The 16,755-nt window shown below is 46.0% G+C and overlaps 1 protein-coding gene across 1 annotated transcript in view; it reads left to right on the top strand.

Moving 5' to 3' along the window:
• Positions 1 to 16,755, top strand: part of cacna1ba (calcium channel, voltage-dependent, N type, alpha 1B subunit, a) — a 721,116-nt gene that overhangs the window by 499,040 nt on the left and 205,321 nt on the right. The window contains exons 11-12 of the mRNA XM_078550316.1: positions 2,622 to 2,678; positions 4,780 to 4,869. Of these exons, the coding sequence (XP_078406442.1) occupies positions 2,622 to 2,678; positions 4,780 to 4,869 (147 nt within the window). The remainder of the gene's footprint in view (positions 1 to 2,621; positions 2,679 to 4,779; positions 4,870 to 16,755) is intronic.

Here is a 16,755-nt window from a genome sequence, read left to right on the forward strand (position 1 = left end):
GTCCTCTGAAACACTGGGGTGGTGGGGTGGGAGGGCATGTGGGGTGTGAGTTTTCCTAGGCAAGAGGAGGGGAGTTCTAGTGTGTTAAAACCCCTAAGGCCAGGTCAGGATCCCGACAACATCCTGCTCTCTTCTGGGTTCGAAGGCAAGTGGGGAACCCCTAGTAAGCAAACTTCAAATAGCCAATTAACTTGTGTTTTAATCAAGCCAATGACCTATTTCCTGAGCTGTGTAGAACTCACCAGGGTCACCGAGGTGAGTGCACAGTGGGGAGAGCTTTGCCAGTGACAGGCTGGGAAGTATTTAATCAGTGAAACTGAAGAGCTGCATCCATGGCCAGGTGAGAGGCTGCTGTTCAGAGCACTCGAGAGTGCTTTCAGTGTTTGACAGGCAATTGCAAACTTCTTGGAAGTCACTTCACCTGTCTTGTACTTCGCTTGGCTTCAGCTGCACCTCCCTGCTGCCAGCCTTCGCCTTGGCATAGAGCAGCTTCTGCAGCTCTACCTTGCACCTTGGATGCAGAGAAAAAGAGTAGAAATGGCAACACCGACAGCACCAGGAGCAATATCAGGACCAGCTGCATTCTCCTGAGCTACATATCACTCCACAGGACAGAGGGGATGGTCCCAGAGATCCAGCTCAAAGGAGGTGAAAACCCACCCGTCCAGCGCAGGCTCCAACGGCAGAGGATCATCTCTTTCAACATGTGTGAGCACCAGTGCCTCAGGAGGCCCAGGCGGCCTTGGCAGGTCGTTGCTGACATCTGCAGCCTCCTGAACAAATTCTCCTTCCCAATGGACCAGGTGGGCATGCATTGGCAATGGCTGACAAGGTGCCCATCGCTGGAGGGCAACCTCCTCAGGCCTCTGCCTCTCATCAAGTTGTGTGATTTCTACTGCAAGGAGAGAAAGCAGAGAGTTCTGAGTATTAACATGGCTTGTGTTGGATGCAGGAAAGGACAACATTTGTGGAAGGTGAGATCCAGGTGTGAGAGGGCAATAGACTGAGGATGAGTGTGAATGTTGGCCGCTCAGATGGGGATATGAGGCAATGCCTGGAGAGAAAGGAATGAGCGGAATTGCAACCTGAGGGTTGTGGAGGAGAATGCTGGTAAGTTAGAGTGTGTGGCTTGGCACCTGAAAGTGTCCTGCTACTCACCTTTCTTGCCCTCTTGAGGTTCTGGATCCTCTTGGTGCGCTGTCTTCAGGTTGGATGGATCATACTCCTGCTGCTAATTTTCTCTGCCTCTTCAATACATGCCTACTTTATTGGAGAGGTTGTGCTCCTCCCTTCCTTGGGAGAGCTCACCTCACTGCAGCCCATCAGATCTGACAGCAGGGCCTCTAATCGAGGCCCACAGAGCAGTCTTCCTAGTTCCCCTCTCAATTCCTGTGGTTGCTGAAGCCTCAAACATCCATCACCATTTCAGTCATTTTTACTCCATGCTGTGGATCCTTTGATTAGAAATTCTCCTTTGACATATCTAGTGTGTTACACAGCCCTGCCTCTCTCATTGGCTAGGGAACCCAGAGACAGGATGTTAATGCTGTGGCTCAGTTAAATTGCAGCAATGCCCACTACTTAATCGAACAGCATTTGAACTTGTCAATGGTCTTGTTGTTTCCATATTTTATAAATATTATTTTTAAATTGGTTCATGATGGTTTAGCTTCTGTCTTAATTCAATCATAATCACTTATTTTTCACTATCTGAAAATTTAAATTAAAACTGATGATAACCAGTGCTTTTAACCTCCTGCATTGCTGTCTGTGAGAATACTTCATTGTGATTAGCTGCTTACCTCGCTTGGTGACATCCCTGCTGCTGCATGCCAAGCGATTCCCTTGGCTTGGTGCCAGATTTAAACTGCCATTGAGAAAGAGGAAATCTACACTATGGAGATCACTGGACCTTTTGAACAGCTTTCTTCAAGATCAATGTTACTCTGTTACTTCACTCTTGATTGCAAAATTCATCCGTAGATATTTCATCGCACAGCAGCGTACAAAACTTAGGAAAAAAAGGCCACACAACTCACCCCATTAATCCATAATCAATGCATGAGTGCTTCACTCCTCCAGTTAAATTGCCAATACAGTAATCTCATCCTAATCTCCAGGTACATGCATGATGTGGGGACTATCTGAATTCTAGATTTGTACTGTAGAAGTTGAGTTCCAACTTCCATGATATGCATTTGATGGAATTTAATGGATTCTCTGGGAATTGTGACCCAACAGTTAGAGTTTGCATGAAAATAAGAGCGTTAGGAAGGTCTCAAACTCTGCCAACCTACTCTGCACATGATAATTCACATCGAGAGAAGTGTAGACTCACAACAGGACAGAAAGGGTCTCAAAAAGTAATGAAATCTATGTAAGCTTCAGCTGCTTGTGGGCATGGATGGAAACTTCATTTGTTAAACAGAAAGTTATACGTTTAAATACATCAATTGTTCATTTGATTTGCACGTAAACTCAGTCACGTGAATCACAGCCACAGTGAAGGTTGAGAATCCATACAGCCAGATTTACGTCATCAGCTGGGTAGCTCTCTGTTAGTCACATTGATGTTAGAAATACTGCATATTTCAGCCTTCTTTTCTTGCATCTCATTTTAGAGGAGGTCATGTTGGCAGAAGAGGACAAGAATGCAGAAGACAAGTGTGCTTTGGATGGTATGTGCACATTCTGTTAATTGCCACTATGATGAGTAAAGTGTCTGGTTCAAAGCTACTCAAAAGATTCTAGCTACCGGGTTATTTCAACCTTTTATGCAGCCATCCTTTTAATATAATTGTTGTATCCATATAACCTGCTGGAGACATTTGCCTTTCAAAACTCGGCTTTCCCAGTAACATGAGGCACATTACTACTTGGAACTTTATTTGTCCTCAATGTGTTTATTCTTGCTATGACATGCCTCTAATAGGCAGGGTGCCAGATTCTTTAAGTGTGACACTAGATGGTGACCGTCAGAATTGAATGGGGGTGGAGGGTGGGTTGGTGAGGGTGAGGTGCAGCACCCCATCTGAGCCTGATCGTCTCAACATATAAATATGTATTTTCCCAGCACAATAGCAATCAGAGTTGGGAATGTTGTCTGATTTATAGTCACCCAGCCCAGGCAATGGTGCTGACATGAATCCTGGAGCCCTTCCTAAGAATCAAGCCTGAAACTTTAAGAATCAGTGTGGTCCACACTGGATAACATTATTAACAGATCCACTGAGAAGTTGTGGCACTTCAAGTTGATATCAATGAAGAGTATTTTGAAAGACAAAATACTCCTTACATCCCTTAAACTTTATACAATGGTTTGCAAATTTGCTTGAGTTCAGCTGCATTAATGCATGTGTATCTAGAATCAGCACTGGGCAAGGAACTGTACCTCCGGTCTGAGAAAGAGATTTGGTAAAAGAAAGTAACAATAATTCTTCTGACAAGATCCTTTGGTCGTGATTTTATTTTCGCTATGCCCATGTTATTCCAATGCTCTGGGGAAGGCAGGGGAGTAGATTAATGAACTTTATTCAAGAACATTAGCATTCCGAATAATGATGCAATTCTAACCAAGCAAATTGGAACTTGTTTGTATATATCAGAACCAGAGGAAATGGATCCCTACTTCCAGATTTGAAGCTCATACTATAATATGTGGGATTCACATATTCTGTTCAGCTGAAGGGCAACAGCTGTAATGAATCAGGTGTGAGAGGGGGGTGATATGTTTGCTTTATTACAATTCCTAAAATATCGAGAGAGTAAGACATCAATTAATAAAACAGACATATAACACAAAAGGTGTCAATATTATCCAGCATGTTTTTCTGAAAGCTTGGGCTCTGGATTGTAAGAGAAGCCCATCAACCCATGCAGGATTTGGTTTATAGCAGATTGACTGGAGCTGTGAATGTCAGACCTGTGTTTGGATGATAGGTTTTCATGTTGAAATCCATCCCGATGCACAGCCCTCACCACTTGAGACATAACTGCATGCCAGGCATATGAACTCTGCCTTTCGAGAGCCGAGACCTTTGTATCGATTTGAGCGCTTCCTCTTCACAATCACCCTTCAAGTTTTGAATATCGGAAACATAAAGGTGAAGAATGAATGGAACTGTACCCTTCCTGCATCTTATGAACTCAAAGACAAATGCTGTCAAATTTGTATGAATCATCACCGCTTGCAGCCTTTATTTATCGCACAAAAAAAAATCACATGTTTTGTTAAAAGTAAGCAGCTTTTCTTGATCCCAAGCACATATAAAAGTGATATACATAAATGCTGTCTCAGGTCAGCTATTGTTAGCTCAGTGTGCGTGGACTGAAAGTACTAGATTGATTTAAACACTAAATGGCCTGAAACACACACTGTGTGGGAATAGATAATTGTGGATTGTAGGAAATTTTTTACGGACAGATTTGTATGCGATTGACAATCAGTTTTGATCCCTACTAATGAATGGATGATCCTGGCCACATCTTGTAAGGTAAGCAGGAACAGTGTTCCTTTAGCTAGCAATGCAGAAGTATAGAGGGTAGCTATTGACAACATTTGATGTGATTGAGTGGATTTTGCCTCAAATAACCGCTAGACAGCCAATTAATTCTAAATTGGAAAATCTGAGGAAGTACAAATCTCCAAATTGGGAAGAGTATTGATCTTATTTTGAGTTAACTAACCACCCATTTTTTCATGTAATAAATGCACGTCTTGTAAGATTAAGATGGTGCTAGGAAGATTGATGGTGCAGTAACGCTTTATTGTTTGCGCAGTCTTAAAGAGAGCAACAACGAAAAAGAGTAAGAATGACCTGATTAATGCTGAAGAGGGAGAAGATCATTTCACAGACATTTCCTCAGTGGGTGAGTAATGTCCCTTGAAGCCCTTCTCATTTAAATGTTGTGGTTTCCTCGGAAGGGGTGGGGGGGAGGGTAGTTGTGGTGAGCGGGGCGGGGATGGCTTTATATTGAAAGACATTTTGCTGCCAGAGAATTGCAGAAAAATGTAGAGTTTTTTAAAAGTATTTTTCTAGCTTTGACATATTCTGTTCAAGGCAATGAGCAAAATCATCCATGTTGGCAAGATTTTATTCCTACTAAGTCAGCAAATCTATTGGTGAGGGTGAGGTAGGGTAGAGGAGAAGGTGTTGGAGGCCTTGCACTCCCTGTTCCTGAGGCATTTGAAAAGGTTCTAGAAAATGATTGATTACTGAATGTGTGTAGGTTTATTGACTTTATTGCGAAGAGCAGCCTGTGTTGTACTAATCTTCCCTTTACATGGCTCTGAAGTACTGCCTCTTGTTACCGCCTCTGTCTATCAGTTTTCTTCATTCTATAACATTGTCATCCCTCTGTCCCCTCTTTTTTTTCTGTATGTTTCTCACCCTGTGTAAGGTTGTTATAGGGTTTGTACATTCTTTTTTCTGTAATTTTGGCTTTCCCTTTGCCTGTCTCAGACTTTGTTCCAACACTCGGTTTACATTTTTCCCCCACCTTCTGAATTTGCTGATTCCTTCTTTCTGATTGTTTCCTCCTTTTCATTCATGCTCTGTATTTTCTTCTAAGCAGCCTTTCTTAACCTTCTATTTAAGTTCACTCTTCATGTCTAATTTCTGAGGCATGGCTCCCTGGTTGAATGATGGGGCATGTGAATCGTGCCATATTGAGTCATACTTGACAAAGAGACCGAGTAGGTTGTTCTCAGGGGAGAGATGGGCAGACTCAGGCTGGACAGACAGACTAGCTAAACACGTTAATGTGACCACATGGGAGAAATACATTTAGCCTTCAATTACCAGTGGATGTGGTTTATTTGGACTTTCAGAAGGCTTTCGACAAAGTCCCACATAAAAGATTGGGGTGTAAAATTAAAGCTCAAGGGATTGGGTGTAGTGTATTGAGATGGATAGAAAACCAGTTGGCAGACAGGAAACAAAGAGTAGGAACAAATGGGTCTTTTTCCGATTGGCAGGCAGTGACTAGTGGGGTACCGCAGGGATCGGTGCTGGGACCCCAGTTATTCACAATATATATTAATGATTTAGATGAGGGAATTAAATGTAATATCTCCAAATTTGCAGAATACACAAAGCTGGGTGGGAGGGTGAGCTGTAAGGAGGATGCAGAGATGCTTCAGTGTGATTTGGATGAGCTGAGTGAGTGGGCAAATGCATGGCAGATGCAGTATAATGTGGATAAATGTGAGGTTATCCCTTTTGGTAGCAGAAACAGGAAGGCAGATTATTATCTGAATGGCTATAAATTGAGAGAAGGGAATGTGTAACGAGACCTGGGTGTCCTCGTACACCTGTCGCTGAAGGTAAGCATGCTGGTGCAGCAGGCGGTAAAGAAGGCAAATGGTATGTTGGCCTTCAATGCCAGAGGATTCGAGTACAGGAACAGGGATGTCTTGCTGTAATTGTACAGGGCCTTGGTGAGACCACACCTGGAATATTGTGTGCAGTTTTGGTCTCTTTATCTGAGGAAGGATGTTCTTGCTATAGAGGGAGTGCAGTGAAGGTTTACCCGACTGATTCCTGGGATGGCGGGACTGACATATGAGGAGAGATTGAGTCGATTAGGATTATATTCGCTGGAGTTCAGAAGAATGAGGGGGGATCTCATAGAAACCTATAAAATTCTAACAGGACTAGACAGGGTAGATGCAGGAAGGATGTTCCCGATGGTGGGTGAGTCCAGAACCAGGGGTCACAGTCTGAGGATATGGGGTAGACCATTTAGGACTGAGGTGAGGAGAAATTTCTTCACCCAGAGAGTGGTGAGCCTGTGGAATTCATTACCACAGAAAGTAGTTGAGGCCAAAACATTGTATGCTTTCAAGAAGGAGTTAGATATAGCTCTTGGGGTGAAAGGGATCAAAGGGTATGGGGAGAAAGCGGGAGCAGGCTATTGAGTTAGTTGATCAGCCATGATCATAATAAATGGTGGAACAGGCTCGAAGGGCCGAATGGCCTACTCCTGCTCCTATTTTCTATGTTTCTATGCTTTGAGAAAAATTGACAGTTTTCATTGAACTTGCTCTAAAATTAAATACCATCCCCTGGCAACATAGCTCTGTGTTAAAATATGTAGAATGAGTTTATTTATGTATTGTTAAATGTAAAAATGAATGCAAATTCGATCCATTTTATTGTATTATTTAAAAAGTAATGTGATCCAGCACTATCTCGTTTATCTGTCTCGACGCTGTATGCTACAGGGCACTTGTTGTGCAAAGTGAAATCCAAGCCTTTCATTTGTGTTATTGGCCAGAATTAATCTGCACTGCCCAATATCTGCTGGTACTATTATTAAATCAGTCCTTTGCATTACTTAATTGTTAATTGTGGGGGCTTGTTATTGTCAGGGACAATAGCTATGCAAGGAAAGTGAGATTTGTTTGTGCACATCTATAGGCCCACACTTCACACATCAAACATTTTGATCAATGCAATCTATCCCTAGAAAACAAAAGTGAAAGAAAGCCAGTGATTCCCTGCTGCTTTCTACAGGCCTCAGAGAGTGGCGTCTAATTAACTTTGAGATCTCATTTACAGCAATTAGATTTTGAGGCCTTTAAGTGACGGGGCTTTACTTCATCAACAGACAATACATTGCACAATACATGCTTTAGGCTTTTTAAATCCATGTATCCTCCAACTTGCAATTCGCTGGGCTGACGTGGAAGACTCGTTTATTTAATTAACATATGGGAGCACAGTTTTTCAGTCAACTCGGAGGAATTTCATCTGCTCCTGTTGCACAGTGGAATATGCTCACACAGAATTGTCATGTTTGTTATTTTAACACTGTTGTTAACCAATCTATTTAAATGAGTAACTTCTGTGTGAATGGCCCACAAAGGGATTCCACCAGCATGTGTGAACCAGCGTGCTGACAGAAGAAGTGGCAGAGAACCATTATTGCAATGCCAGACAGGCTTCGGTTTCATGCCTAAGGACCTGGATGTTTAGGCACTGCCAGATGCCTGGTGGCTATGGCCAAAATCTATTTCCCAGCTTTGACTTTGGCAATGATCCCATTGATAATCCTCAGCGCTGTCCACAGCACCCAATAAATCACTGTTTAAGCTTTCTATATTATACAAGGCAAAAACTATTGATCTGCAAGTGTTATTTTAATGGAAGTCCATATTTCACTAAAATAGACAGAGGTGGCCTGGTAGTCCAAATCTTACACCAGTTACTCATTGACATTCATGGGCTTGAGTCCCAAGCTACCTTAATCAGGCGAATATTCTTAATTTTCAGCCTGGCTACTCAATAGAATGCTCTCCCTCTGCCCTAGCCCTGAACTCGCATCTTTCTCTGGTTTCTTCCCTATCTCCCTCTCTGAGCTCATCTTGTCCATAAGGCCCACCTTTTGTTCCCTCAAAGCTATTCCCACTAAACTGATGAACACACAACTTCCCCTCCTGGCCCCCATATAAGCCAATATTATGAACAGTTCTCTCTCTTCAGGTGTTGGCCCTTTCTCCTTTAAATCTGCCATCATCACCCCTTTCAAAAAAACCAACGCTTGATCTCATCATCCTTGCAAGCTACCATTCCGCCCCCAAGCTCCCCTTTCTCTCCAAAGTCCTTGGACATAGTCCAGTTATCCCAAGTCAGTTTTCTTCTTTCCTGGAATTCCATTGGCAGAATTTTGCCTGCCCACTGGCATCGGGCACGTTTGGTGGCGTGAGTGGACAATATGGCGTGGTTGGTTTCACGACGGTGTGGAACCAGTTTACAATTGTCCGCTCAGCCCACCGATGACGGGCTGTGTTTCCCGCCATCGGACATCGGGAACCTCATTATAATACACAAGCATATCATTATTAGGCTAGCCTGCTGGAATTATTAACCACCCCCCCCACCGTCACTCCCCCTCCCCCAACACCCCGCAGCTGGATCGTCCATCCATGTCGGCGGGAAAGCACACTGACATGTTTCACAACAGCATATAAAAGGCGTGCACTTGGCGGGCTGCACTTTGAGGGGAACTCGGAGGTGAGTGCACAGAAACATTGCGCAGCACTCGCGAGGGTCACCTGTTGAACTTCAAGCTTGAGGGGCATTGGGGGGGGGCAGGTTTAAGGGCAACCCAGCCATTGGGGTGACTTATGGGGGGTGGTGGAGGCAATGGCAGCCCTGCCGCTGAATATAGCGAACAATCATTTGGGATGGCGAGTAGGGTGGGTGAGGGAAGCGGCCATACATTAGGGAAACCTGTCTAAAGTGACCATTTCTCTGCAGCTGAGACAATTCAGGCACAGCCGCATTGATATGATTGGGGTTGGGCTCCTGGCTTATCTGCCCACTCAAGCAACGCAGGGGCATCAAAATGCCACCAATTGCTCCAGAGATTTTCACTCTGCCACCCTCCACAACACCCCGCACAGACTGCAAAGTCATGAGCATTTTATTGGACTGCAGAACCATTGGACAACTGCACACATTGTACAGTTTCCTTGCTAAAGCGGCCATGGAGCAGTCACTGCTGGAGGCACTCACAGACCCTTGCAATGTCATCCTCCCAGTGTGGACCAGTCTCTCCTATGGTCCAATCTAACAGTGCAGCCTTGCATTGCGGGTTAGGAGAAGGCCTGCGCCTGAGCTGAGAGCACAGCATGCAGTCCAATGGGCAAAGCTGCTGCCAATCAGTCGGTTGGAGTGGGGCAGAGGTGGTGGGATTTTGGGCAGCCATGCAGCGCACTAATCTCTGGCCATCCAAGTGGTGGCCAGCATTCCCTGGGAAGTGTTAAAGGGCCTTTACACTTAACCAGGTCAGGTTCTTAGTACACCCATGATAACCATGTGTCTCTCTCTTTCATCCTGCAGGAGGAGTACATCAGGATCATGGAACCTGGTGACCTAACTATGCCTCATGGTTTACAGGGAGAAAAAATGACAGAGGAGAGAGTGACTGAGGCTCCTGGCTGCGCAGAGGCCGGAGTAACAACCTCAGGAAGAAGGGGTGGCTGAGGCTCTCGCCCATGCTGCCCAGGAGCCACAGTGAGCCGTCGCTGGTCGGCGCCTAGCGACATCCAGGGTCTATAGACGCCGCCTGTCATTCCTGCAGATGACCGAGAACCAGTGTTGCCGAAGACTGCGCACGTCTAGGGAACTGTTTGGTCACGTCTGCCAATTACTGCAGGATTTGGCGCCATGGGGACATGGAAGATATCCACTGCCAGTGGCCGTGAAAGTGACCGTGGCGCTCAATTTCTATGCCAGTGGCTCCTTTCAGGGCTCCACAGGTGACCTTGGTGGGATCTCTCAAACCCACTAATGCATCCATGAGGTCATGGATGCCATCTTCAAGAGGACACACAACTTTGTGCATTTTGCCTGGGACCAGGACGGCCAGGATGCAAGAGCGATTGGGTTCGCTCAGATCTTGGGTTTCCCATGGGTTCAGGGTGCGATCGACTGCACTCACTTGGCGCTCAGATCTCTGTCGCAACATATGGAGAACTACATCAACTGCAAGGGGCTCCATTCACTGAATGTGGTACAGCTAGTGTGCAACCACCACAAATACATACTGCAGGTGTGTGCACGGTTTCCAGGGAGTGTGAACGATGCCTACATCCTCAGTCAGTCACAGATGTCTGAAGTCTTCCAGGGTCTATAGAAGCTGCAGGATTGGCTCCTCGGGACAAGGGCTACCTGCAGAGGCCATGGCTGATGACACCCATGCAAAGGTATAATGAAGCTCATGCTGCAACTCGCAACTTGGTGGAGCAAACCATCAGGATGTTGAAGATGAGGGTTTCGGTGCCTGGACTGGTCTGGTGAAGCCCTGCAATATAGTCCACAGAGGGTGTCATGCATCATTGTCGTCTGCTGCACCCTTTACAACCTGGCTCTGCAACAGAGAGATGAGCTAGCTGAGGAGGAGATGGAGGAGGACGCCGATGTGGATGAGGGTGAGGAGGTCCTCGGAGGCGACGATGATGGAGATGAGGCCCTCGTTCTGGCTAGACGAGGCAGACGCCTTGGAAGACCCTCATAGCTGCTAGATTTGTGGGGAATGATGATGACATGTAGTGAGGTGACCCCATAGATCCTCACATTGCATCTGTGAATGTTTGAATACAGTCTGGCTTATGGCAGCGCGAATACCCTGTGAGAATGCTCCTATCATGGTGACACAGTGGAGGCAATAATAGCCACTCAATTGCAGGAGAATGAAGACATCATGTGGTGAGGACATTCCATAGATCTTCAAATAGCCTCTGAGAATGTCTGACTCCTGCCTGGCCGAGGGCAGCTCACTTGCGCTCTGTGATCAGGGTCATATCATAGTGATGCAACCATGAAACATTAGAAATATCTGATCCATTGTCCACCTTCAGCACCTGAGCCCTTCAGGAGCACAGCATCACTGATCACAGATGCTGAAGAGATGGGAGCCAGCCCCACCTTAAAGGTGCTGAGAGCGCACAGAGAGAATGAGAGAACTCTGTGGCATCTGCCCATGACATTTTGGCAGCAATGACAAGCACCATTGAGGTGCAGGCTTCATTATATTTCCAGGAAGTGTGAGGCCGGAACATCACTTTGGTCTGAAGGCTGCACAAAGCACAGGGAAGAGGCCCTGAACTGAGACACCTGCCTTTATCTTGTGCAGAAAGGTTTCACATCTGAGTGACACGAACACTGCTCATCAGAACAAGGAGCCATAGGCAGGGAGTTTATTGACAATAGTAAACAGCATGTACAAGTGGTTAACACCCATGCCCAGGCTGTGCAACTAATTCTTCTTAACTTTCCTAACTCTGCCACTACATCTTGGTGCTCCCCGGACATCCACAGCAGAGGTGGAGGCAGCCTGTCTTAATGACCTTGGTGGGCGACCTTTGGAGGGCTGAGACTTAGAGGACCCCGGCCTGCTTTCAGGATCCTGCTGTGTGGCAGTGGCACCATCCTCGCCCTGTGGAGCGGGAGCTGCTGCGGGCACAGGGAGAGGGGAGTCAGATTGGCTGGACACTCTCGGAGTCATCTGGATGGATAACCCCGGAGTGTGCACCTGCTGACCCTCCTCCCTATGATACCTGAGGGCCCCAGGCTAACCCCTTGAGGAGAAGGGGTTAGCTGGAGTGAGATTGAACTGCCCGGCGCCCCTCTCGTGTACACACTGTCGGAGGCCAACTATGGCATCAGTGATGGAGTTGAGCCCGCGCAGCAGTGCAGGAGTGACATCCTGGACCAAGGTCTCCATGGCGGTCGCCATCCTGCCAGTGTTGACCTCGGTGAGTTGGCATGCCGGCGCTATCACCTCAGAGTGAAAGTGGACGGACTCTTCCATCGTGCCTTGGAATCTGAGGGGTGCAGCGGACATCCCTTCCTGATGTTCCCGAGCTTGCCTTTGCAGCTCCAGCAACTGTGACACGACCAATTCCAGAAGCTCGTCATCTGACTCGGAGTCAGCAAATTTCTGGCCTCCAGCAGTCCTCCGAGTGCCGGACACCAGGGGAGTCCCTGCCGCCGCCTGTTGTGGATCAGGCAGTGTGATGTGCTCACCAGATTGTGATCCCAAGGCTACCCTAAAGCTAAATCTCACTGAGGTGTGTGTCTCTGCACTAGTGGAGGGTATGGGTGAGTGCCGTGATGGGATTTCAAGGAGGGTGCCTTCAGATTCCTCTTTAAAGGTTTCTTTGGGGCTTGATTGGAGTCCCTGGGTCACGGCTCCATCGGCTGTTTCCCAGAAGTGTCGGTGGAAGCAAGGGGAGATAATTAGTGCATGGCAGTGGCCTGTGAAACAGGACACATCACTCACAACATGGTTGTCTGATGGATGTTGCACTGCTGGACCCTCACTCAGTAGAGCACTGCTGACCTCACCGTCAGCACAGGATTACTCCAGATTGTTGCTGGCTAGCTGGATGGCTCTGTTTTCAAAACCTGTGAGGACCGTGATTTCAGGCATTCTGCGACCTCTCCCTCTTGTTGTCCTGCATGAATAGAGTTGGAGAAAGTGTATGCAGGATGCCTGCCAGGCCAGAGGATAAGTATGCCTGGTATGTGTGGGTGGTCAGTGGTCCCATGGACGGGATAAGGACAATGACGGTGAGTGTGAGAGAGTGAATGATGATGTCCCTTGAACTGGCAGTGAGCAAGGGCCCTGTGGATGTGTGATGGATTTGTGAATGTGTGAGTTGAGATTGATGAGAAGAGTGACTTACCCTGGCGGAAAGGAGGAGATCACTCATCCTCTTGCAGCACTGGGTGGCTGTCTTCTTTTGAAGGGCGTTGGCGCTGACCACCACTGCCATTGGCTCCCAAGCCAGATTGGTGATGCTGCTGCCCATCCTGTGCCCAGAGCTGGGGTAGAGGACATGCCGGCGGGACTCCACGGCATCCAAAAGGCGTTCCAGTGATGCGTTGCTGTACCTGGGGGGGGCTACAGTCTTTTTGCCTTTCAGGGCCATGTCTTCCCTGAAGCAGTTGTGGTCTGGAAGCACTGAGATGTGTGGGCATGAGAGGCGAGGTGATGGCGGGTGGGCGAATGAGAGCCTGCCCGCCATGGAAACGGCGTGTTTCCTGGGACCATATAGGTAATGTGGTGGGTTTGGGACAATACGGTGTGAAAGCCCACCATCGCGGCTGGCGGGTAAAACGTCATTTACCTGCCTGCTACTGCACTTAGTGCAAACCTGGGACAATTCTGCCCCATGTTTGAATCCCTCCAGTCAGGTTTCTGCCCCCGTCACAGTAATAAATGGCTCTTAACAAAGTCACAAATGACGTTCTATGTGAATGTGACAAAGGTAAAAATATCCCTCCTCATTCTTTTCGACCTGTCTGCAGCCTTTGACACAGTTAATCACACCAAACACTCCTCCAACACCTCTCCATTGTCATCCTGCTGGGTTGGGCTGCTCTCACGTGGTTCTATTCTTATCTATCTAATCATAGTCAAACATTAACTTCTCTCTCCCCCCACCCCCCCACCTTAAACCAGCTTATATTTCACCCGTCTCCTAATATTACTCAGTTCTGCTGAAGGGTCATGAGGACTTGAAACGTCAACTGTTTTCTTCTCCGCCGATGCTGCCAGACCTGCTGAGTTTTTCCAGGTAATTCTGTTTTTGTTATTAACTTGCAATGGCTGCTCTAAATGCTCCTGCATCTATTCAAGGATCTATCCTTAGCCCCTTCCTATTTCTCAGCTACATGTTGTCCTTTGCCGATGACAGCCAGTTCTACCTCATCTCCACCTCTCTCGAATCCTCCACTTTTGCTAAATTATCAGGTTGCTTATCCGAAATCCAGTACTGGATGAGCAGAAATTCCTTCCAATTAAATTTTGAGAAGGCTGAAGCCGTTGCTTTGGTCCTCACTCCAAATTCCATTCTTGAGTTATTGACTCTATCTCTTTCCTTGACAGCAGTCTGAATTTAAACCAGTGCGGTCGCAACCTTGGTGTCACATTTAGTCCAGAGTCAATCTTTCAATCTCATTCATATCATCACTAAGACCACCTATTTCCTCCCTATAACTTCGCCCATGCCTCAGCTTATCTGCTGCTGAAACCCTCAGCCGTGTCTTTGTTACTTCTAGACTCAACTATTGCAACACACTCCTGCCTGGTCTCCCATATTCTACCCTCTGTAAACCTGAGGTCATCCAAAACTCTGCTGCCTATGCCTTACTCGCAGCAAGTCTCGTTCCCTTATCACCTCAATGATCGCTGATCTACACTGGCTCCTGGTCAACGAGCATCTTGACTTTAAAATTTCCATCCTAGTTTTCAAACCCCTCCATGGCCTTGCCTCTCTCTATCTCTCTATTATCCTCTAGGCCCACAAACCTTCGAGATATTTGCGCTCCTCTAATTCTGGCTGCTTGAACATCCCTGATTTTAATCACTGCACCGTTGGTAGCAATGGCTTCAGCTGCCAAGGCCCCAAGCTCTGGAGTTTTCCTTCCTCTCTGCTTCTCTACCTCGCTTTCCTCCTTTCCTTCTTAAAGCATACCTCTCTGACCAAGTTTTTGGTCATCTCACCTAATATCTCTTTCTGTGGTTTGGTGTCATACTTCATTTTATAATGCTCCTGTGAAGCACCTTGGGATGTTTTATTACGTTAAAGCCTCTGTATGAATATAAGTTGCTGTTGTAGTACAGAGAAACAAAGCTTTTCAGCAGGGGATGTGGAGGAAGAAGTACATTCTGCTTAATACTTAAATTCCCGGTCACTGTTAGCTGCAAGTAACTGGCATTGATGGATCAGACAGACCTCTCTCATTACGAATGAAGGGGTTGTAAACAACAGGCAATGAGGAATGAAAAAGTATCTTAAGATGAATAGAGAAGGAAATCATTATCATAGTGAAGGCATATTTTAGAATGTGGACCACATCCCCAATATGCTTATAAGTCATTAGCCCAGCGGGATGTCATGGTCCCACTGAACGGAATGGAGATTTAAATGGCTCGTCACATTCACAGAAGGGGAGACACGCCACAGCAGGGCTGTTAAATCCTGGCCATTATTCCAAAAAAGAACAAAGGTACATTTACAGAGCGCCTTTCACAACCTCTGGATGTCCCAATTTACTTCGCAGATAGAGCTAAAGCTTTGAAATGTAATGTTTTGTAATGTAGGCAAACAATTTGCAGACTCCAAGGTCCCACAAACAGCAATGAGATAAATGGCAAGATAGTTTCTTTCTTTCATGATGTTGCATAACAGGTAAATGTTGGTCTGGAAGCCATGAGAAATCCTCTGTTCCTCTTGAAATAGTGCCAGGAGATATTTTATGTCCACTTTATAGGGTAAAAGATGTTACTTGTAACAGCGGAGCACTCTCTCAGTGTTGCACTGAACTGTCAGTTTAGATTATATGCTCAGGTCCCTAGAGTGGAACTTGAAGCCACCACCTTCTGACTCAGAGGTGACTACTGAATCCAGCTGACATTTTAGGGATTATCTTGCTTTTCAATTTAAATGTAAGGATGTTTTCTTCGGTATTGTATTTATTTATAAGTCATAAGTAGGTAATGCGGGCAAACATCTTGTTATGAAAGCCTGTGCTACCCAGATTTGGTTTGCCTACTGGGAGAGAAGCTCACTCTCAGGTATAAACCAGCTTTTTATATTTAAAACTTTCAGTCAACAGTAAACAATTCTTCTTTTGCTTCTCAGAAAGCTTGAGCGTTTTTGTGAGTTTAATATTTTCCTGAAGCTACAGTAATTTCGCAAAGATTATGTTTGCTTCAATCTAACAATTCTTTTCACTAGAATTGAACTGTTCAAAAAAAAAAACTACTGTATGTTTGGTTTCAATGGCAGTCAGTTTGTAAATGTGTAATCTTCACAATGGAAGCTAAGTATGATTGGTCGCAATTTTCTTCAATGTTTTGTTACTGCCCCATATCCAACTGGCAGGGTCAGAGGTTGCACCGTGGGCAGTTGTGGATGTCTATTTCATTCCCAGGTGAGCTGCCCACAATGGTATTGTGACCGCTTGCATTGTTGGAGTGGTACTAATCCACACAGCCCATGGAAGTGCCAGGTTTGATCGGCATCTATGCCTAGTGACTTGATCTCAATTGGAGTGCCAACTGGGATTGGTGCAATAGGCCTTGATATCCCTGGGCTACTGCAAGGAAGTATATTTGGACATTGGATAAGAACAGGATTGAGTGCTGCAATGATACCCTTCATATCTCATGTGAAAAATAGCCACTTGGATGAGACTTCTGAATTCTGCTGATCATTTGTGGAAAGAGGCTTGT

The sequence above is a fragment of the Cetorhinus maximus genome, chromosome 10 (assembly GCF_964194155.1).
Source record: "Cetorhinus maximus chromosome 10, sCetMax3.hap1.1, whole genome shotgun sequence".
NCBI classification, from domain to species: Eukaryota; Metazoa; Chordata; class Chondrichthyes; order Lamniformes; family Cetorhinidae; genus Cetorhinus; species Cetorhinus maximus.